Here is a 24392-nt window from a genome sequence, read left to right on the forward strand (position 1 = left end):
TGGGAAGATAACCAAGGAATGAATGGACCTGAAAGGGGAACTGAATGAATGGCTCCCTCATTTGTCCAAATTGTGATGCATTTCAAACAAATACACTGAGGCTGTTTTAAAGTGGGGCAAGGTAATCTCTGTTTGTGGATCAGCTTTATCAGATGTAAAAGGGTTCATCCTTACACAGGTGACTCTGGTTTATATTTATCTGAATATTTTATTTTTTGTCTTTGAGAACAGAGGCTTATAACCCTTATGATGGTGATATAATGAATTATTTGTGTGGCCTCCATGATGAAATTGGCAACTAAGTAGAGTGCTTCCTGGCAAGGCTCTCTGCAGCTCCGAGTTGTTCAGGTCTTTTCCTTACAGCTTTTACACAGGTTAATGGACTTGGGGCTGGGAATGGGAGAGCTTTGCCTATGGGGAGAGAGAGAACAGAAATGGGTAGAATAGTTTAACTGACAGTTATCTCAAAATATTCCACTGGCATTAATTGAATCCATTATAAATGTATATATAAAACTCTTCATTAAGCTTAGGCTATTATCATTTTAATGACATAATTATGCCCCTACAATGTGCCTATACTAACTTTCCTACTTCACCACATTAAGGAAATACAAGTATGCACTGATAATATAGTTTGAATTGAGAGTGAATAATTATAGAATTCTTAACCAGTTTCAACTTTCAGACATGGAAATATATCTTGAGGTAAGAAAAAAACAATCATTTATTGGGGAGTTAATAATTCTAAGGTTAATTAAAACAACATAGATCCTCAAAGGAAACAATGTACATTCATTTGAGAAAGAAATGGGGGGAAAAGCCAGATAAAGCAATAAGTATTAAACAAAAAGCTATTAAGGAAACTGGAACTCAAAGCCCCACATAGTCTCAAAACAATGTTCACCAGAAAAACTAGGGCTTGAGACATGGCCTGCCCTAGGTAACCACACCTTCGAAATCCTATCTGAAAAAGAAGTGGAATTAGAACATTCCAGTTGGAAAGGAATGGAATGGCCAGGTGCTCTGCACAGTGTATATGAAATGCCACCTTTGAGAAGGCTTGTTTCCTCCATCATAACCACCATTCCACTAATCCTGTAGGGATGCACTTTTTGCAAGAGAGAGGAGACATACCGTGATCAAGGAGCAGGGAAGAGAACACAGAGATGCACAAGGATACCAAGAACCACAAGAACACAGAAGTACAGTGTGGAATGTGTGTTCAGAACCTACTTTGTTACCTGTTTTTCATCTCCTCCTCCTTCTGGTATAAGATAGGTATCTGTGCCTCTTTCCATCCAGCACATGTATTGAACTCCTATTGTATATTTTATGAGGGGCTCTGTATTGGACACTTTGAAAGGAAACATGTAAATTAATCATAAACCCTGCCTTCATGGTGCTTATTAAAATGGTACAATTAAAATCTATAATTTAGTATTACAGTTTTATAAAATACAAGGGAGAGAGTGATGACTAGCAGAAAGGTGCAGATGAGGTGCTTGCAAGCAGTTCTTCCAGGAGGGGGGATTCCTGTCACTTAGGAGACTTGGGAAGACTGTGTGAAAGAGTAATTTTTGGAATGAACCTTTGGAAGCTCATGGACATAGGAAATTCAAAAAAAGAGCAAAAACAAAGCCACTCAGCAGAAACATGCAAGTTATATGCCGGAGGGGGAAAAATCATTCACTTTTTTCTTGATCACAAAGGATAAACAAAAGTGGAGGGGAAGCAGTAAAGGAATTAAGACCAACTCTGGGAGGTCCTTCAGTGACAGACTAGCCTAGAATTTATTCTGCAAGCAGTGGAAGGACTAGAAATTTTTGAATTGAGGATGTTTTGCTCAGAGCTTGTTTAAAACTATGTTTTAAATTACAGTAAATAGGTGCTTAGCAAGAGACCTCTTGTACTAAGCTCATAAACGCTTAGTCCAAGTCTCATGTGGTACTGCAGGCTGCTTGAAATCACTTAAAAAAAAAGAAGAAAGAAAACCAAACACCTTATTCTCAAGTTCTATGAGTTGTTCCATGTGTAAAATTAGTAAATATCTAAGTCGCATTTGGAAATAGCAAAACTATAACATTTTAAAATATTCTCTGACCCTTCATTATAATGATTTTTGGTCAGCACATGCCCTTGGAGAAAAGGAACAGCGTTTACTGGGACTTGTCAGGTTGACAAATTTTACATTCTTCTCATCATTTTTAAATGTCTCATATGTGCTGCTGGGTTCTTTCACCAGGTGTCCTAATTAGCAGTATATCAAGGTCATACCTGAGCTTGGTTATAAATTAACAATAGGATAGGGTAGATGCATGTGATTCTCTTTTGTAAATCAGTCACTGTAATAGCATCACTCTCAACTCTTATATCCCCAAATAGCTTCTTGCACTGGAGACTGGGGACATGCCAGAAGTTGCACACAGCCATGGTACACATCCCCCCAGCTTTAGCCAGTAATGAGCTGTTCATACCAACATGCTATCAAGAGCGTTGAGGTCTGTGAGTTAATAGAGTCTTTGTAGTATGATTTTATAGAGCCTTCTGTGTTCTTTTTAATTTTTATCCATGAATGAAATTCTAATGAGGATGGAAACCAGATGATGAGGAAACTATCCCCATGGGTGTGTGTCCGCCTTGTGAGCCATCTTCCAGAGGGCTGAAATAATTTTTGTAAAGTTGAGATCCTAAGAGACGGCTAACATTTGTGGAGTGTTTTGTAGTACCCAGGCACTGAGCTGGTGTGTTATTACCAATCAGTCCTCACATCAGTCCCAGGAGGTGGATAGTAACTGTTCTCCCCATTTCTCAGGAAGGATGAGAGAAGATGATCTACCTGCCCCAGGCTCAAAGCTGTAAGTGACAGAGGCAGAATTCAGAGTCTACTCTGCCAGAGGCCAGGACTTGAGCATTTAACCACTTCACTGTCCTGAAACACAAGAGGCAAGTTTAGGTCACAATATGAGATCAAAATAGCAAAGTCTCTTTCAAGGGAGAAATGTCACTTATGATCCCTATAATCACACTGTGTTATTGAAAATGGACCCTAATATTGGAAAGTGAATCAAGGTGGGTTTAAAGACTTAATGTCTTAGGAATTGATTGCTGTTTACTTCAGCCAATCAATAGCCTTTGTGCTGGAGTTCTCTGGGTTCCACACATTGTGACTGGAACACTGTAACAGTGGCCTCCCTCCAAATGTGTTTGGGCCCATCATGGTAACTTTTGCATCACATTTTAACCACAGGGTGGGATGTTCTAAAGATTCCCTGCATAAATGGACATTCAAACAATGACTTGACATTAATTCACTTAAAATGAGGACCAGAGTTTCATAGTATGGGGAAGAAGGGATCTAATTAAAACTTCAACTTGAAAAAAAAACCCTAAAAATTATAAATATAACCTTTGCTTATTTTTTATGAAAAACAACTAGGTTAGAATTTCTAACTATATACAGATTCTTAGAACAGAGTGGTTGTGTTGATTTGCGGGGGGTTATCATATTAAAAAAAAACATTGAATCTTACAATAAAATAGCCTTCTTCAATTCACATGCAACTTTTGCAGCATGATCAGAAAAGGTCTTTTCAGTTATAAAGAAGACTATTTCAGCAAAAGTCTGTAGGGGCTGAATCAGTTTTTCTAAGGGCCTCTTTTAATGATTTGATATTCCAGTTACTCTCTTGCAGAGCACTTCTATTTCATCATTCACATTCATCTCTTTGTCTCAGTCCATTTTCCACTTTGATATAACAAATACCACAGACTGGATAATTTATGAAGAATAGAAATTTATTTGCCTTACAGTTCTGGAGGCTGGGAAATCCAAGACCTCAACATCTGTTGAGGTCCTGCACTGTGTCATAACGTGGCAGAAGGCAAGAGAGTAAGTGAGGAGACAGATAAGGGAAGAGGGCTGAACCCTCTTTTTTTATAACTTACTCTACTCCCACAGTAGCAGCCTTAGTCCATTGGTGGGGTCAGTGGCCTCTGATCCCCACATAAATTCCCATCTCTCAACATGATTACATGGGGGATTAAGTTTCTAGTGCGTGGACTTTGGGATATATTCAAACCATAGCACTCTTTTTTCTTTTAACTTTTCCATTCTAATTTTATGTGAAAAATATCAAGTAGAATTTTAGGAGTAATCATAATCTTTAATTTTACAAAAGATCCCGGTAAGAATGTTGACCCCAATCCTTCCCAGTTGAGCAGTGTTAATTTTCCAGGGATGATACAGTGTCCTGGATGATGATTTCTATTTGATGACAGCACAGTGTTCTTAAGATCATCAACATTGTTTTCTTGGGTGCTATATGTTTTACTGAGACAACATTTGTACATCTTCATTACAAGATGTGTGATACATTATGTGTGATAGCAAATCAGGGTAATAAGCATTTATATCATGACCATTAATCATTTTATGTGGTGGGAATTTTACATTCTTCTCATCATTTTTAAATGTATCATAGACAGTTTTAACAAATAGGTACTCCACTGTATGAAAGGACCAGAAGTGATTCCCCCCTCTGTGTTTGGTTCCCCTCCTCCCTGACCTTCCCAGTCTATAGAAACCCCTATGCTGTTCTGTTCTTCTACAAGGTTGACTTGCTGTTTTCCACAACTGAGTGAGAACATGTGATATTTGTCTTTCTGTGTCTGACTAGTTTCACTTAATGAAATGTTTCATCCGTGTTGCTACAAATGGTTGGATTTTATTCTTTTATGGCCAAATAGTAGTCCATTATGTAAAGATACCACATTTTCTTTATCCCCTAAAGGGCATCTGGGTTGCCTCCATTGTTTTGGCTCTTGTGAAAAGTGCTGCAATAAACTTGGGAGTGCAAGTATCTTTTTAATATAATGATGTCATCTCCTTTGGGTATATACCCTAGTGGAATAACTGGATCAGACAGTAGTCCTAGTTTTCATTTTTTTGATCTATCTTCATACTCTTTTCCCTAGTGGCTATACTAATTTACATTCTCACCATCAGTAAATACGAGTTCCCACTTCCTTGCCAGTGTTTGTTATTTTTGGTCTTTTTAATAACAGCCATTCTAACTAGGATGATATCTCATTATAGTTTTGATTTACATTTCTCTAATGATTAGTGGAATTGAGTATTTTTTCATGTACTTATTGGTCATTTGTATGTCATCCTTTGAGAAGTGTTTAGTTCTTTTTTTATTGTTTTGCATTTTTATGAGTCCAGAAGTGTTTGGCTCTTCAGCCCATTTTTTAATTAGATTTTTTTGGGAGGTTCGGTTTTGGGTTTTGGTTTTTTTTTTTTTTTTTTGAGTTCTTTATATATTCTGGAAGTCAGTCTCTTGTCAGATGCATAATTTGCACATATTTTCTTCCATTCTGTAGCATGTCTCTTAGTTCTGTTGATTATTTTCTTCGCTGTGCAGAAGCTTACTCGTTTGATATAATCCCATTTGTCAATTTTTCACTTTCATTGCCTATGCCTTTGGGATCCCATCTAAAAAACGATTTCTTATACCAATGTCTTAAAATGTTTCTCCTATGTCTTCTTGTAGTACTTTTGTAATTTTAGGCTTAAAGAGTTAGGTTTTTGATCCATTTTTAGTTGATTTTTGTGTACAGTGAGAGGAAGGATCTAGTCATTCTTCTGCATGTGCATGTACAATTTTACCAGGTCCATTTATTGAAGACTTTCCTTTCTCCACTATTTGTTCTTGATTCCTTTATCAAAAATCTTTGATTGAATGAGCATGGGTTAACTTTGGGACTCTAAATTCTGTGCCACTGGTCTCTATGTCTGTTATATGCCAGGAGCATGTTGTTATTTATTACAACTTTACAGAATATTTTGAAGTCAGGTATTGTGATGCCTCCTGCATCCTGTCTCTCACCACCACCCCTCAGGATTACTTTGAATATTCTGGGTCTTTTGGGTTCCATGTTCATTTTAGAACTTTTTTTTCTATTTCTGTGGGAAAAAGTCATTGGTATTTTAATGGAAATTGCCCTGAACCATACATTGCATTGGGTACTATCATTTTAACAAAATTGATTCTTCCAATCTGTGAACATGGGATATCTTTCCATTTTTTGTGTGTCCTTTATAATTACTTTCATCAATGTTTTATACTTTTCCTTTTAGAGATCTTTCACTTCCTTGGGTAAGTTCACTCCTAAATATTTTTTGTAGCTGTTATGAATGGGATTGCTAGTTTTTGCAAGTTACTTTTGTTTCCTCCAATTTTACTGAATTCATTTATAAGTTTGAACAAGTTTTTGTGGAGTATTTAGATTTTTCTATGTATATAATCATGTCATATGCAAACACTGATAATTTAGTTGTTTCTTTTCCGATTTAGATGCCCTTTATTTCTCTAACTTGCCTAATTGCCCTCACTAAGTCTTCTAGTACTATATTAAATAAGAGTGTAACAGTAAACATTTTGTCTTTTTCCCTGTTCCCAGAGGAAACGCTTTCAGCCTTTCCCCATTTGGTATGATAAGGCTGTGGGTTTTTCATATGTATGACCTTTAGTATTTTGCAGTCAATTCCTCTCTTCCAATTTGTTGAGAGTTTTTATCATGAATGGATGCTGAATCTATCAAAGGCTTTTTCTACATCTATTAAAACGATCACGTGGTTTTTGTCCTTTGTATTATGTTTATTGATTCACATATGTTGAACCATCCTTGCATGCCTGAGATGAATCCCACCTAATCAAGGTCTGTGGCCTTTTTGATGTTCTGTTGGATTTGATTTGCTAATGCTTAATGAGAATTTTTGTATATGTGTTCATCAGTGATATAGGTCTATAGTTTTCTTATTGAACCTTTGGTTTTGGTTTGAGGGTAATACTGGCCTCATGAAAAGAATGCAACTGAGTTCCTTCCACTTCAATTTTTTGGTATAGTGTAAGAAGAAAAATTTTTAAAAAGAATTAGAATTAGTTCTTTAAATATTTTGAAGGACTTGTTATTTGTAAAGTCCATTAGTCCTGGCCTTTTTTAAGATGGGAAATTTTTAATTATTGCTTCATTCTCATTACTCATTATTGGTCTGTTTCTTCTTGATTTAATTTTCTAGATTATATGTGTTTGGGAATTTAACCATTTCTTCTAGGTTTTCCAGTTTTTTAGCACAGTATGGTTCAGAGTGGTTTCTTATGATCATCTGTATTTCTGTGGTATTAGTTTTAATGTCTTTTTCATCTCTGATTTTGTTTCGGTCTCTTCCCCTTTTTTCTTGGTTAGTCCAGCTAAAAGTTTATCAGTTTTGTTTATCCTTTCAAAAGCCAATTCTTTTTTCTTTTAATATTTTTTTAGTTGTCAATGACCTTTATTTTATTTTATATGCACTGCTAAGAATCAAACCCAGGGCCTCACACATGCTAGGCAAGTGCTCTGCCCTATCCCTCAAAAGATAATTCTTTATTTTATTGATCTTTTGTAATTTTTAGTGAGTTTTGGGAAGGAGGGTTGATGTTGTTGTTATTGTTGTTATTTGTATTTGGGGGTTGAACCCAGTACCCACCCCAGCCCATTCTATCTTTTATTTTGACACACATTTTCATTACATTGCAGAGGCTGATCTCCCTGCCTCAGCCTCCAAGTAGCTGAGATCATAGTCATTAGCCACCATGCCCAGCTGGTTTGTTTGCTGTTTAGTTTTGATTTTGTTTATTTATGCTCTGATTTTATTATTTGTTTTCTTCTACTAACTTTGTGTTTGGATTTTTTCTTATTTTTCTAAATCCTTGAGGTACATTGTTTGGTCATTTGAGATCTTTCTGTTTTTTTTTTTTTCCATGTATGCATGTTATGGTTTAGATATGAGGTATTCCCCAAAAGCTCATATGTGAGACAATGCAAGGATTTCAGAGGTGAAGTGATTAGGTTATGAGGGATGAACCCTAATCAGTGGATTAAGCAACTGATATGAATTAACTGGCTGGTAACTATAGGCAGGTAGGGTGTGGCTAGAGGAGGTAGGTCACTGGGTTGTGCCTTTAGGGTTTTTATTTTGTCCTGGTGATCAAAACACTCTCTCTGCTTCCTGATTGCCATGTTCTGAGCTGCTTTCCTCCTCCACACCCTTCTGCCATGATGTTCTACCTCCCCTCAGCCCCAGAGAAATGGAGTCAGATATTTATGGAATGAGACTTCGAAAACTGTGAGCACCAAATAAACATTTCCTCCTCTAATTGTTCTAGACAGGTCTTTTAGTCTCAGTGACCAAAAAAAAAAATGACTAAAATGATGCCTTTATTGCTATGAGCTTCCCTCTCAGCACTGCTTTTGCTGTGTCCTATAAATCTTGGTATGTTGTGCTGTCATTTTTATTAGTTTCTAAAATTTTTTATATCTTTTATTTCATTACCAATTAGTCAATTAGGAACATAATATTCAGTTTTCATGTATTTGTAGACTTTCCATTCTTCTTGTTGATTTATAGTTTTAATCCATTGTGATCTAAGAAGATAAATTATGTGATTTCACTTTTTTGAGACAGGGCCTTCCTAAGTTGCTTGGGCTGGCCTCAAACTTGTGATCCTCCTGCTTTAGCTTTCTGAGTAGCTGGGATTATAGGCATGTACCACCTCACATGGCTTTAATTTTTTAAAACTATAGAGACTTATTTGTGGTCTGATATATGATATGTTGTGCAGAATACTCCAGGTGCTGATGAGGAGAACATGTATTCTGCTGCTGTTGGGTGAAATGTTCGGTAAATGCCTGTTAGGTCCATTTGGTGTAGTGTGGGTAAGCTCAGATGTTTCTTTGTTGATTTTCTGTCCAGTTGACCTGTCTATTGAAGAAAGTGGGGTATTGAAATTATCCAACTATCATTTTATTAGAGTCAATATATTGTATTATTGTATTAGAGTCAATCTATTGTATTATTGTATTAGAGTCAATCTCTAATCTGGGGCTGGGAGGTCCAAAGTGAGCACCTTCTTTAGAGCAGAGGAGTTACTTTCAGACCTGTTGGTTCCCTAAAGCTTGTAAGTACCATGGAATTCTCAGTTACGACTGCCAGTCTGCTGCTGTGGCCAGAGTTGCTGGAACTTTCCTATGTGCCTTTGGCCAATAGCATCAGGTTCCTCAATTCCAACTGGGAAGCCCTTGAAGTCGGGAATGTCTTTATTTTTTTTTATTGTTGGTTGTTCAAAACATTACATAGTTCTTGATATATCATATTTCACACTTTGATTCAAGTGGGTTATGAACTCCCATTTTTACGCCGTATACAGATTGCAGCATCACATCAGTTACACTTCCATTGATTTACATATTGACATACTCATGTCTGTTGTATTCTGCTGCCTTTCCTATCCTCCACTATCCCCCCTCCCCTCCCCTCCCCTCCCCTCCCCTCTTCTCTTCTCTCTCTACCCCCTCTACTGTAATTCATTCCTCCCCCTTGTATTATTTTCCCCTTTCCCCTCACTTCCTCTTGTATGTAATTTTGTATAACCCTGAGGGTCTCCTTCCATTTCCATGCAATTTCCCTTCTCTCTCCCTTTCCCTCCCACCTCTCATCCTTGTTTAATGTTGGTCTTCTTCTCGTGCTCTTCTTCCCTAGTCTGTTCTTAGTTACTCTCCTTATATCAAAGAAGACATTTGGCATTTGTATTTTAGGGCTTGGCTAGCTTCACTTAGCATAATCTGCTCTAATGCCATCCATTTCCCTCCAAATTCTATGATTTTGTCATTTTTTTAATGCAGAGTAATACTCCATTGTGTATAAATGCCACATTTTTTTATCCATTCGTCTATTGAAGGGCATCTAGGTTGATTCCACAGTCTTGCTATTGTGAATTGTGCTGCTATGAACATCGATGTAGCAGTGTCCCTGTAGCATGCTCTTTTTAGGTCTTTAGGGAATAGACCGAGAAGGGGAATAGCTGGGTCAAATGGTGGTTCCATTCCCAGCTTTCCAAGAAATCTCCATACTGCTTTCCAAATTGGCTGCACCAATTTGCAGTCCCACCAACAATGTAGAAGTGTACCCTTTTCCCCACATCCTCGCCAGCACTTGTTGTTGTTTGACTTCATAATGGCTGCCAATCTTACTGGAGTGAGATGGTATCTTAGGGTGGTTTTGATTTGCATTTCTCTGACTGCTAGAGATGGTGAGCATTTTTCCATGTACTTGTTGATTTATTGTATGTCCTCCTCTGAGAAGTGTCTGTTCAGGTCCTTGGCCCATTTGTTGATTGGGTTATTTGTTATCTTATTGTCTAATTTTTTGAGTTCTTTATATACTCTGGATATTAGGGCTCTATCTGAAGTGTGAGGAGTAAAGATTTGTTCCCATGATGTAGGCTCCCTATTTACCTCTCTTATTGTTTCTTTTGCTGAGAAAAAACTTTTTAGTTTGAGTAAGTCCCATTTGTTGATTCTAGATGTTAACTCTTGTGCTATGGGTGTCCTATTGAGGAATTTGGAGCCCGACCCCACAGTATGTAGGTCGTAGCCAACATTTTCTTCTATCAGATGCCGTGTCTCTGATTTGATATCAAGCTTCTTGATCCATTTTGAGTTAACTTTTGTGCATGGCGAGAGAAAGGGATTCAGTTTCATTTTGTTGCATATGGATTTCCAGTTTTCCCAGCACCATTTGTTGAAGATGCTATCCTTTCTCCATTGCATGCTTTTAGCCCCTTTATCAAATATAAGAAAGTTGTAGTTTTGTGGATTGGTTACTGTGTCCTCTATTCTGTACCATTGGTCCACCTGCCTGTTTTGGTACCAGTACCATGCTGTTTTTGTCACTATTGCTCTGTAGTATAGTTTGAAGTCTGGTATCGCTATACCACCTGATTCACACTTCCTGCTTAGCATTGTTTTTGCTATTCTGGGTCTTTTATTCTTCCATATGAATTTCATGATTGCTTTCTCTATTTCTACAAGAAATGCCATTGGGATTTTGATTGGCATTGCATTAAACCTATAGAGAACTTTTGGTAATATCGCCATTTTGATGATGTTAGTTCTGCCTATCCATGAACAGGGTATATTTTTCCATCTTCTAAGATCTTCTTCAATTTCTCTCTTTAGGGTTCTGTAGTTTTCATTGTATAAGTCTTTCACCTCTTTTGTTAGGTTGATTCCCAAGTATTTTATTATTTTTGAGGATATTGTGAATGGAGTGGTTGTCCTCATTTCCATTTCAGAGGATTTGTCACTGATATACAGGAATGCCTTTGATTTATGCGTGTTGATTTTATATCCTGCCACTTTGCTGAATTCATTTATTAGCTCTAATAGTTTCTTTTGGGTCTGCTAGGTATAGAATCATGTCATCTGCAAATAGTGATAATTTGAGTTCTTCTTTTCCTATTTTTATGCCTTTAATTTCTTTCATCTGTCTAATTGCTCTGGCCAGTGTTTCGAGAACTATGTTGAACAGAAGTGGTGAGAGAGGGCATCCCTGTCTTGTTCCAGATTTTAGAGGGAATGCCTTCAATTTTTCTCCATTCAGAATGATGCTAGCCTGAGGCTTAGCATAGATTGCCTTTACAATGTTGAGGTATGTTCCTGTTATCCCTAGTTTTTTGAGAGTTTTGAACATAAAGGGATGCTGTACTTTGTCGAATGCTTTTTCCACATCTATAGAGATGATCATATGGTTCTTATTTTTAAGCCTATTGATGTGGTGAATAACATTTATTGATTTCCGTATATTGAACCAGCCTTGCATACCAGGGATGAATCCTACTTGATCATGGTGCACAATTTTTTTGATATGTTTTTGTATCCAATTCGCCAGAATTTTATTGAGGATTTTTGCATCTAGGTTCATTAGAGATATTGGTCTGTAGTTTTCTTTCTTTGAAGTATCTTTGTCTGGTTTCGGAATCAGGGTGATGTTGGCCTTGTAGAATGAATTTGGAAGTTCTCCCTCTTTTTCTATTTCCTGAAAGAGCTTGAAAAGTATTGGTATTAGTTCCTCTTTAAAGGTTTTGTAAAACTCTGCTGTATACCCTGTATATGGGCTTTTCTTAGATGGTAATCTTTTGATGGTTTCTTCTATTTCCTCCATTGATATTGGTCTGTTTAGGTTGTCTATATCCTCCTGACTCAATCTGGGCAGATTATATGACTTAAGAAATTTATCGATGCCTTCACTATCTTCTATTTTATTGGAGTATAAGGATTCAAAATAATTTCTGATTATCTTCTGTATTTCTGAAGTGTCTGTTGTGATATTGCCTTTTTCATCTCGTATGCTAGTAATTTGAGTTCTCTCTCTTCTTCTCTTCGTTAGCATGGCTAAGGGTCTGTAGATTTTATTTATTTTTTCAAAGAACCAACTTTTAGTTTTGTCAATTTTTTCAATTGTTTCTTTTGTTTCGATTTCATTAATTTCAGCTCTGATTTTAATTATTTCTTGCCTTCTACTTCTTTTGCTGTTGTTTTGCTCTTCTTTTTCTAGGATTTTGAGATGAAGTATGAGATCATTTATTTGTTGGTTTTTTCTTTTTTTAAGGAATGAACTCCAAGCAATGAATTTTCCTCTTAGAACCACTTTCAATGTGTCCCATAGATTCCGATATGTTGTGTCTGTGTTTTCATTTAACTCTAATAATTTTTTAATTTCCTCCTTGATGTCTTCTAAAACCCATTGATCATTCAGTAACCTATTGTTCATTCTCCAAGTGATGCATGATTTTTCCTTCCTTCTTTTATCGTTGATTTTCAGTTTCATTCCATTATGATCAGATAGGATGCATGGTATTATCTCTACTCCTTTATATTGTCTAAGAGTTGCCCTGTGACATAATATATGATCTGTTTTTGAGGAGGATCCATGTGCTGCTGAGAAAAAAGTGTAACTGCTTGATGTTGGGTGGTATATTCTATATATGTCAATTAAGTCTAGGTTGTTAATTGTGTTATTGAGTTCTATAGTTTCCTTATTCAACTTTTGTTTGGAAGATCTGTCCAGTGGTGAGAGAGGTGTGTTGAAGTCTCCCATGATTATTGTATGGTGGTCTATTAGACTCTTGAACTTGAGAAGAGTTTGCTTGATGAACATAGCAGCACCGTTGTTTGGGGCATATATATTTATGATTGTTATGTCTTGTTGGTGTATGGTTCCCTTGAGCAGTATGTAGTGTCCCTCTTTATCCCTTTTGATTAACTTTGGCTTGAAATCTATTTTATTTGATATGAGTATGGACACTCCTGCTTGTTTCCGCAGTCCATATGAGTGATATGATTTTTCCCAACCTTTCACCTTCAGTCTATGTATATCTTTTCCTATCAAATGTGTCTTGTTTTGTGATCCATTCAACTAGCCTGTGTCTCTTAATTGGTGAGTTTATTAGGGTTATTATTGAGATATGGTTTGTTCTTCTAGCCATATTTGTTTATTAATGTTACTAAACCTGATTTGTTTTTCTCTTTGATTATTTTCCCCCTTTGCTGTCCTAACTCCCACTGTTGGTTTTCATTGTTATTTTCCATTTCCTCTTCCTGTAATGTTTTGACAAAGATTTTTTGAAGAGATGGTTTTCTAGCTGCAAATTCTTTTAACTTTTGTTTATCGTGGAAGGTTTTAATTTCATCTTCCATCCTGAAGCTTAATTTCGCCGGATACACGATTCTTGGTTGGAACCCATTTTCTTTCAGTGTTTGAAATATGTTATTCCAGGATCTTCTAGCTTTCAGAGTCTGTGTTGAAAGATCAGCTGTTATCCTGATTGGTTTACCTCTAAATGTAATCTGCTTCCTTTCTCTTGTAGCTTTTAAAATTCTCTCCTTATTCTTTATGTTGGCCATCTTCATTATAATGTGTCTAGGTGTGGATCTCTTATGGTTTTGCACTTTCGGCATCCTGTAGGCTTCTAGGATTTGGGATTCTGTCTCATTCTTCAAGTCTGGGAAGTTTTCTTGTATTATTTCATTGAATAGATTGTTTATTCCTTTGGTTTGGACCTCTATGCCTTCCTGTATCCCAATGACTCTTAAGTTTGGTCTCTTTATGTTATCCCATATTTCTTAGATGTTCTGCTCATGGTTTCTTATCAGTCTTGCTGAGCTGTCTATGTTCTTTTCAAGTTGAAATACTTTGTCTTCATTGTCTGATGTTCTATCTTCTAAGTGTTCTACTCTGCTGGTAGTATTCTCAATTGAGTTTTTAAGTTGGTTTATTGCTTACTGCATTTCTAGGATTTCTATTTGTTTTTTATTGCCTCTATCTCCCTGTGTAATTGATCTTTTGCTTCTTGGATTTGTTTATGTAATTCATTGTCAAAGTGATCTTTCATTGTCTGATTTTGCTGTCTCATGTCTTCCTTGAGACTCCAGATCATCTGAAGCACGTATATCCTGAATTCTTTGTCTGACATTCCATCTGTTGCAGCTATTACCTCTTCTAGAGTTGAGTTGAACTGCATTGCTTGTAGTCCTTTCTTTCCTTGTCTTTTCATACTGCTCACGTTTCTTTCTGCTTGGTGAAACTGTTGTGTTTTTGAAATTTTCCCTCTATTTATTTATATTGCTCTTGTATAGTTGAAGAAACTCCCTTGCAGGGCAGGTAGTGGCTGTGATCCTCCTCCAATTGGGGTGATCTGTCTACCATGCTGGCAGGCCGCTAGGTCTGCTCTGCCGGTCGGTCGCAGGTCCGCCTACCCTGCAGGCGCGTTGGGCAGCTCTGTCATTCCGCAGGTTGCTGGGCCTGACCTGCCGGTTGGTCACAGATCCACCTACCTTGCAGGTGCAGGGGGAGGGGGCAGCTCTGCCCCTCAGCAGGCCGCTGGACCTGCTCTGCTGATGGGTCGCAGGTCCGCCTACCCTGCAGGTACGTGGGGCAGCTCTGTCCTTCCGCAGGTTGCTGGGCCTGACCTGCCGGTGGGTCGCCGGGAATGTCTTTAAATCTAATAATATTTGCTTTATGTAATTGAGTGATCCCATGATGGATGCATATATACTTATAATTGTTATATCTTCTTGCCAAATAAATCCTTTCATCTATCTATATATGCCTTCTTTGTCTCTTTTTGTAAACTTTTTAAATTTAAAGTTTACTTTAGTTAATATGAATATAGTTATTTCTGCTCATTTAAATTCAAACTTTAAACTTTATCTTTCCCTTCACTTTGGGTCTCTGTGTTGCTTTTAAGTGAAGTGAGTTACTTGTATGCAGCATATAGCTGTGTTTTTGTTATTGTTGTTGTTGTTGTTTGGTTTTATATCCATTCATCCAGTCTCTGACTGGTAAATTTAATCCACTTACATTCAGGGTTATTATTGATAAATATAACTTTATTCTGCAATTAATTGTATTTGCCTTACTTTGTATATTTTTTGTTCCTTTCAACCTCTTTTGTTATTTATTTTTGTGATTGGGTATTTTTCTGTGATGCTAAGGTTTGATTCTCTTTATCTTTTGTGTATCTATTTGTCAGTGAGTTTTGTATATCCATGTGTTTTCCAATGATAGTTATCACCTTTTCATTTCTAATATTGGAATCCATTGAGCATTTCTTATAGGGATGATCTGGTGGTGATGAATTCCCTCAGTTTCTGCTTATTTGGCAAAGACTTTCTATCTTAAAAGATAACTTTGCTGGGTAAAATATTCATAGTTGGCTGGTTTTGTTTTGTTTACTTTCTTTCACTATTTTGAATATATCAACTCATTCTTTCCTGATTTAAAAGGTTCTTCTGAGAAATCTGTAAGTTTCATGGGCCTTCTCTTATATGTGACTTAATCTTTTTCTGTTTTAAGATTCTTTTTTTGTCTTGTATTTCTAATATTTTGAGCATAACTTGTCTTAGTTAAGGTTTGTTTGGGTTAAATCTAGTTGGGGTCCTTGGTTTTCTCTTTGAAGATTTTGAAAGTTTACAGCTGTTATTTCACAAAGTATATTTTCAGTGCTTTGCCCTTTTTATTCAACTTCTAGAATTCCCATAGGAATGTGAATGTTTGGTCTCTTGTTGGGGTCCCAAAAGTCTCATAGGCTTTCTTCATTCTTTTTATTTTTTATTTTTGGTTTGATTGGGTTAATTCAAAAGACCTATCTTCAAGTTCCAAAATTCATTATTCTGCTTCTTGTATTTTGTTGTGGAAGCTCTCTATTTTATTTTCAGTTTCACTGATTGAAACTTTTACTTCCAAGATTTCTAATAGGTTCTGTTTTATGAGTTGTCTTTTCCTGAATTATTTTTCTTGTTTCTTTGATATCCACACAGTTGGGGTAATGTTTGTTGTTTCCAATTTTATGAAGTAGATTTTGTAAGAAAAGAGCTTTTTGTTTAAATGAGATATAGGATATTGGCTGGATAGGTTTGGTAATAGGAGAATTCAAAAGCATAGTCCCTGTGTAATTTCTTCATCTTTGATTGATGTCAGCAGTGTCTGGGAGTAAAAGTCTAGACTGCATTATTTCATCAAGGTAATTGTATGACTTTGCAATGAACACAGGCTTCCAAGGGTGTATCTCCAGGCTTCACAGAATTCAGCCCTGATGGCACTGGGGATTGTGGGGCAGCTGACACAGTTTTAGTGGTATCAGTTATGAGGAATGCTGTCTCCAGGTTTCTCAGGACAAGCCCAGGTATGCCAAGGGTTGTGGCACCAGGCACCACAGTTCTTGAGTCAAAGGCCGTGAAGACTTTTTCCTAGTATTCACAGGATGAATAAGGAAGATGTCTGGGCCTGTGGGACCAGCAGCCACAAGTCTGGAGCCACAGGATCTGGAAATTTACATATATATATATATATATATATATATATATATATATATATATATATAATGCATATAAACCTTTAGTGAGGACAAGACTTGTGGCATTGATTCTTGTAGTCTGTGAACTGAAAAACACAGATGGGACTTTCTCCTTGTCTCCAGAGCCAAGCATGAGTGAGGCCAAGGCTTTTTGCACCTGCAGTTGTCATTCTAAGGCTATGGGCTGGGAAGATCTTTCCTAGATCCTGCCAGCTGAGTGCATGTGTTGGTCATTGGAACCAATGGTTGCTGCATTCCTGGGGCTCAGCTGGGAGCTTTCCCTGATGCTGATGCCCAGCTGTGGGTAAAGCCAGGTTTTGCAATAGTGGCACAGTCCAAGGCTATAGGGAGGAATGGGAATCTTCTTTAAATCCCACCAGGGAAACACAGGTGGGGGTTGGTTCACTGGCCCTTTTGTTCCTGGATCTGAGGGGCCTGGCCAAGTGCTTTTCCAACTCCTGATGCACAGGCAAAAGTGAAGCTGGGATGTTGCAGCAGTGGCAGTCCCAAAAGTGTGGTCTGGGGAGCAGGTTCTCCAGAGTTATGCAAGACAAGTATGGGTGGGTCTCGGCTTGTGACCATGACACCACTGGTTCTGAAACCGCAGGACACTGGGGAGGCTTCTTCTGCCCGGTGAGTCATATACTGGCAAAGGCTTCTGGTACGGTTCAATGTTTAGCTGCAGCCCTTTGGCCCAAGATGGCATCTAGCAGGGACTCTTAAAGCTTGAGTTCTGGGGCTGGGGGAGGTCCAAAATGAGCATCTTCTTTAGAGCAGAGGAGTTAGTTTCAGACCCATTGGTTCCCTAAAGCTTGTAAGTACCATGGAATTCTCTTATAGTTACAACTGCCAGTCTGCTGCTGTGGCCAGAGTTGCTGGAACTTTCCTGTGTGCCTTTGGCCAATAGCATCAGGTTCCTCATTTCCAACTGGGAAGCCCTTGAAGTCAGGAATGGCTTTGTTCTTCTAAGTTGCCTGAGTGTCCATGCTATTTAGTATTACTGTCAGTTTGCTGATTTCCAAAGTTCTTCCTCTTTCACTGTCCTCAAAAAATAGTTTCTTCTCTGCTGCTTTGACTCTTCTCTGTGGCAGAGTCATGCGCAGGGCACTTCTGTCCAGCCCTCTTGGCTCCCTCTGCCACAGCATTACCCGGTAATGCCAACTTCTCCACTGTCAGTAGCTATTTAAGCAGTTTTCCAACTTTGCCTTCTCCAACTTTATGGAATTTTGCTACCTATTTATTATTACTTATTTTTGTACTATTTATACTACTCTCAACTTGGCTGTTTCTGTTTTTATATTTTTGCATTGTTTTGACCTTGCAATGCCAGGTAGTCCTAACAGTCAATAGGAGACCAGTTGACCAAGACCTGGCTCAGACAGATGTTAGCATGGGGGAGGGCTTTTCAGGTGGACACCAGCATTGTAAGAAGTCAGCTCATTCGTGAGTGTTTTTGTGTCATTATGACGTTTGTTTTCCTGTAGGGACTGAGATAGTGATCACTGTTGGCAGAGGACACCTTGTATTTGTAACCTGTGGGTCTCCCCTGCTACACTGGGAGCTCCCTGGGGTCAGGCAGGGATGTGACAGGCAGACCTGTCAGGACTTCAGTGTTGGATGACTAAGTGAATGGCCTGGGGAGAGCTCACTTTTATGGCTTTTGACTAGAACGTCCCCACAAGTCCCTCAAGATCTCTGTCCATCTTGCCGAATCACAGCTTTGCTCTTGGAAGCCCTGCCCCAGTCCTTGGGCCTTTCTTGGAGAAGCAGGGTCCATTATCCACTAGAAAAGGGCAGGGCCCTCTACCTCTAGCTTTGGCGTATTATCATTATCATCCCATTCACTCTTCAGATGGTTATCTTTCTTTTCCCCCATCCGATTTCAAAGGGGTGAAAAGGATTAAGGGAAAGGGAAAGAGGCCATAGTAAAACCTCAATCCCTCACTCCTTTAGATAATCAACTCAGGAAACAGTTCTGAAGTCCCCGTATCAGGCCTCTTCATCGAGGACAACAGGCCAATGACTCAACAAAAAATCAGTTCCTAGGCAGAGAATAGAGTTTTTTCAAGCCTTTGTGATCCTGGATGAGGCTCCAGACACTTCCCCATCTACCCTCAGTCTGGTCCCTGGCTGCCCAGCCGGAGCCTTGCTATTCCTCCTCCCTCCCATCTCCCTTGTTGAGTACTGCGCAATGTTCAGGATTCAGCAGAAGTTTCGCCTTTCCCATGACACACTGCTCAAGACACACCCTCCTGCAGAGTTGATCACTCCCAGCTCAGTCCCCACTGCACAGACTGATAGCCTAGCCACAGGCCACAGTCCTGTCTTCACCTCTCGGCTTCCTCTCATTCTTAGGAAGCACGTTGCCTCCTTCTTTGCGTCCTGGCCCAGTGTTAGGAATATAGGTAGACACCGAAATGCCTTCTGCAGGAATAAATGGATAGTAATTCTTTGCGTGCCACTTTCCTTCCCCAGAGGCCTAGCCGGAGAGTCCCTGGAGCTGTGTCTGTTTCACCCTGACCACAGTAGCACACTTATTGCCACTAGGAGCTGGCTGTTCATCCAGGACTAAAATGAATAATCAGCTTTCCCCAGGGTTGCTTTTGCATCCTTAGGCCACTTCTGCCCAGGTCTTGGATGGACTTAAGGCCAAGAGCTCTACTTTTTGGAGTGCCATAGCAGAGGAAATAAAACTTGGATCACAGTTGTGAGGGATCTGCTAGGACATCATCTGCAGAATACAAAGTATTGAACTCTCATAATTATATACAACAGCATCATTGAAGGTTAGCTTGAAACTGGCATCCTGAACACTTCTCCTTGTTAAGCACTCACCTATGTGAATTCCCTAATCCACATTTACTGTCTCCACTCGGTCTCATTTGCTCAAGATTGAATATCCACCCAACAGCCCAGAAGGCATGAGACACCTTACAGAAATATATATATATTTTATTAACTTTTACTTTTTTTCAATATTTTATTGGGTAAAATTTGTCTCTCATCCATTCTTTGAAAGTATAAAGTATTATCCAATTTGTTTTTTCTTCCACTTTAAAGAGGTAGACATTGGAGGTAACAGGGAAAGGGTTTTAGAAGCACAATTTTGAATTCCTTTATTTCAACATGGAGGCTGGGTCTGATTGAAGGTGCCTGTCCACCCTTGACTCGGTCACTAGTGGTATGTGATGATTTGTAGACTTCTGCTAGATGGGGTCCTCTTCTTTTGAGATGGCTCTCTTTTAAAAGAGCTTCACTAGGGCCTGGGTTAGAGTTTTCACAGGTAAAGGCCATTTATCTAATACAAAATCCAGATAGGATTTCTCCACATAGCAATGGAGGGACAAAATTAGAAGGGGGCTTGCCACTGACTACCAACAACTAATCCAGAAATCAGTAGGCATCTGTTTCTCATGCAAGTTGAAATCATTTATTCAGCGCCTGCAGCAGCTGAGTATTTAGTGTTTACCAGACCCAAGGCTTGGCACTTGGGTGATAAGTTGAAGGAGACAAAATCCCTATCACTGAAGAGCTCTTGGAGCTGGGAGCCATACCTATATACATGATAATTACAAATCATGGCACATGCCATCAGGGAGGAAGTGAATTCAGACTGAGAAAGCAGTGAGATGAGCACTTCTGAACTGAATACTGACTGGAGGAGAGTGGAGGGGGACTCTGTAGATGGAGGTCATTTGTCACATGTGCCCATGGAAAGAGATTCATCTGAGCTTTGTGTTCAGGCCACATCATCTGGTGTCTTCTGGAAGTAGTCCCTGATACGTTTGGCGTGGGTCCATAAGAGTGCCCCCCAAGTTTTGTTAGTTCTTATTCCCCAGCATTTCCTGGGGTTCACTTAGCTAAGCTGTGGGGTGTGAGCTCCCTGGTCCATGTCCTCACCCACTGTCCAGAGAACCTGGGCTCTCACATCATCCTAAGAAGATCTGGTGCCTGCAAGATTATAAGGAATCTGTTTTTAGAATATTGGAGCTGAAAATAAATAGGAAATAGGGGACTCTCAGGGGATTGATTTTTTTAATGAAGAATTTGCCAGCCCTGAAATCAAGCAGTTAAAAAATTCACTGCACTAGCTTTCCCAGGGGTTAGACCCTTAAAATCTTTGTGACAAAGAAAATTATTTGTCAGGGTGGCCCAGCCATAAATACTGAAGGAAGCTGTTCAGATTTGAAAAACTGGGGAAAATTTAAGGGCATTAAATTCTCATAAAGATTTTTCTACATTAATTTTGAATAGACCTAACAATGCTAAATCACCAAGTACCCACCAGCCTTCGTGGGTACCAAGTGAAAAATTCTGTGTGTATTTTCAAAGGTATTAAGGACTGCTTTACTGTGACCAGGGTCTGTGGATACTTTGTTACTCTGTGCCTGCCCTCTTATCTTTACTGCAATGTCCAGTTTCTGTTGTGACTACTTAAGGGGTTCATTGGTCCACACCTCCCTGCCCAGAACTGGGTAATATATGGAGTGATGGGAAACAAACCCAAGCCTCACAGCCGTAGACTCAGATCAAAGAACTACTTGATCTGAATAGCACTTTACTGTATCATCTTTTGGTTCATTTACTGCCCCCTGTAATTCAGACTTTTTGGAAAAGATTTTTCTTTTTAAATTTCACATAATGTGAAGTAATGTGAGAGATCCCCTGGTCTGTTAACATGCTGTCCTCACCAGCACCATTGCTTTGTGAGCTATTCTCCCTTCCTGTGCAGAGGTATTTTACTGATGCCTCTGGCCTCCACCTTCCCAAGGGGCCAGTCGCAAGAGATCAGACATGGATTCAAGCAAATACCAATGGTAGTTTGATTTTTTTTGCCTGGGACTTCCCTCCCCTGGCTCATATCCCTGTACTTCCTGAGAGAATTCCTCCTGTGTGGCTTCTGTGTTTTATGCCTATTGTCAGGCATCACCCACACCAGGAAGCACAGCACTCCCTCTCAGAGGGCCATCGCTGCAGAATATTGGCCATCTAACATATAGATGTTTATACCCTCAGCTCCCAAGATTTCAGGAGCAGGAAGAAATATTCTCATATCATCGGGGACACGTTTCCAGATCCTGTTTGTTCCAGGCCTGTGCTTGCTGGCTTTTTTTGGTCATTTGCTCAGGATATGCTTATGGAGCACCTGCTGCATTTGGGGCACTGACTCAGAAATTTCACATTTACATCTAGCAAAGCCTGCCTGGGGGCCTGACCCCACCCCCCAAACATTATTTTCAATCATTTGGCAAAGGATTTCTGAACCATTCTAAGAGCACACAAGGGTATGTGGTTTGGATATTGAAATTTCTCTGAATTAAGTCAGACAATATATTTGAAATATGAACTGACCAGGAAAAACACAGATGATGTGCTTTTCAGTCATCAAAATCAGTCCCTCTGCCTCTTTAAAATTGCAGGCTTTAATTTTTCTTTTCCATTCAGAGTATCTTGGGCATGATTTTGTAAGCCATTTGTTAACCTAGGTATGTATATTTTTCCTTAAGAAAAAAAAATTGTATAATACCCTTAACTCTATTCATTAAGGACTTTCAGTTTGATAGACAACTTTTTCTACATTTTCTTTTAATAGTTAGCCTAAGGGGAAAGAAAAGGTCCTAGAGTTATAAAACTCCTGGGAGGGATGGTAGGAACTGAAAAGCAAACCTGGACATAACCTATTTGATAGCCTGTTCTGTACACTTGGAGTCCGCTCTTTTCCAAAGGGGTTCCTCTCCACTGAAGTATCCCATCATTAGTAATCCACTTGCCCCCTCTGCCTGTCCCCTTGTCCTGGGCTGGGTGTTGCCATATCCCTTGGGTTCTCACTGCTGTCTATCCTCTTGTTGTGTTCTAGTCTCCATCTCCTGGCAGTTCCTCACCCCTGGGTGCAGAATCATCGAGCACTCCCCTTCATCCCAGTGACCCCGCGGAAGCCTCCACAAATAAAGAGGTAGGGCACCATGCGCCTCCACAGCCATTGGCCCGTTGTGCTTTATTCTAACACTGCTCTGTGAGGTCTGCAGCCCCTGCGGCACAACTGGCCCAAGTTACCCCAGGGATTTTTCCTCTCCAGTGTATAGTTCATCTGGTAAAATCATTCCATCCTATTTGATAGCCATGGTTGTCTATTTTAATTACTTTTAATATATTTTAATTGAGTAAAATGAAAAATTTATGTCTTCCTCCATGCTAGTTAACATTTTAAATGCTCAATGGCCACCTGTGGCTACTATATTGGACATAGCAGGTCACAGGACATTTACATCCTTGTAGATAGTTCTATTGGATAACACTGGACCCTATCAGAAAATCCAAGTACCACAATCCTTCCTCTGGCATTAGGTGCCTTCTGATACCATGGATTGACAGTTGCTGTGTGATTTGGGAAATGAGTTGGTTTCTTAAATACCCATTTAGTTCAGGCCCAGGTGAAATCTAAAAGCCAGTGACCACATGTCCCAGTTTACCTGGAGTATGGTTCAGGTTCACACCTGATTGTCAGTACACCTTTCTACAATGATGGAAATGTTCTACTTCTGTACTGTTGGGTAGGGTGGTCCCTAACCTCCCTTAAAATGTGGCCAGTGGGGCTGAAGAACTGAATAGATTTTCATTAACTTAAAAGGCATACATGGCTGGGCACCACTGGATGGAACAGCTCTAAGGTGTCCCTGTTGGACAAGTTGTATGTTCATCCCTACTTACAGAGAACTCTTTGAGCTCTGGCAGAGCATATTAAATGAGAAGATGCTATTTGTTCCTTCTGAGGTTTCTGGGGCTACAAAAGGGCAGAACCCAATGCCCTTTACACCCAGGTAACTGTCATCCCACCTATTTGTGGGCCAGCACCACGGAAATACTGACCTGCGCAATAATCTGTGCATGAGCTCCAAATATAGATGCTCCCTCTTCCACACTGCAGAGATGTGTCAAAGAGGTGAGCCATATAATGAATGATTGGGTTCTTCCATTGCATGTAACATAAAATTATCAGCAACAGGAGAGAACTTGAGATGATCTGTTTTAACTTGAGTGGCAGATTGCTTTTAAAAGGGAGTCTTAGCCAAAGTTTACCCTTAAAGTGCCGTGGAATATATATGCTATTCATGGGAGGGAGAAGCATATTTTTTATTAATGTTTATATCAAACCTTTTCTGAAATGGCACTAGTATTAGACTAGAAATATATTTTGTCCTCCTCTGGTCTGTCCTCTAACCCTAGGCTACTGTGACAGGTTCCTCCATTTGTTTGCTTCATATTCTATTCATAGTACATGAATGGGTGAGAAATAGTAGAATGACAGCTGCAATGATAACAGCAGTAACGAGCATTATCATTTTATTGAGCATGTACAGTATTCTAAATGCCAGACTGAGGAAATCAGATAGTATCTCATTTAATCCTGAAGTTAATTCTGTGAAGTGGATATCATTGCCTTCATTTCTTAGTTGAGAAAGCTGAGAGGTTAAGTAACTTACCTGAGGCCACAAACTGCAAACACAAGGTAGCTTGTAGGTAATTATTTTAATTGTGAAGACTCCAGGCTCTGCACATGGTTTGTGTGAGCCCCAGAAAAACCCCAAAGATCTCAGACTTTAGCTTCTTGAATGCAGCTTTATTATCTCTTGAGTGCTAATGGGTGGCTGATGT

The 24392-nt window shown here is 39.1% G+C and overlaps 1 protein-coding gene across 1 annotated transcript in view; it reads left to right on the plus strand.

The window, feature by feature from the left end:
* The window catches only part of Apba1 (amyloid beta precursor protein binding family A member 1), a 200700-nt gene that overhangs the window by 143062 nt on the left and 33246 nt on the right, over positions 1 to 24392 (plus strand). The window contains exon 3 of the mRNA XM_026389282.2: positions 22597 to 22692. Within this exon, the coding sequence (XP_026245067.1) occupies positions 22597 to 22692 (96 nt within the window). The remainder of the gene's footprint in view (positions 1 to 22596; positions 22693 to 24392) is intronic.

Source organism: Urocitellus parryii, chromosome 4 (genome assembly GCF_045843805.1).
Source record: "Urocitellus parryii isolate mUroPar1 chromosome 4, mUroPar1.hap1, whole genome shotgun sequence".
NCBI lineage: Eukaryota > Metazoa > Chordata > Mammalia > Rodentia > Sciuridae > Urocitellus > Urocitellus parryii.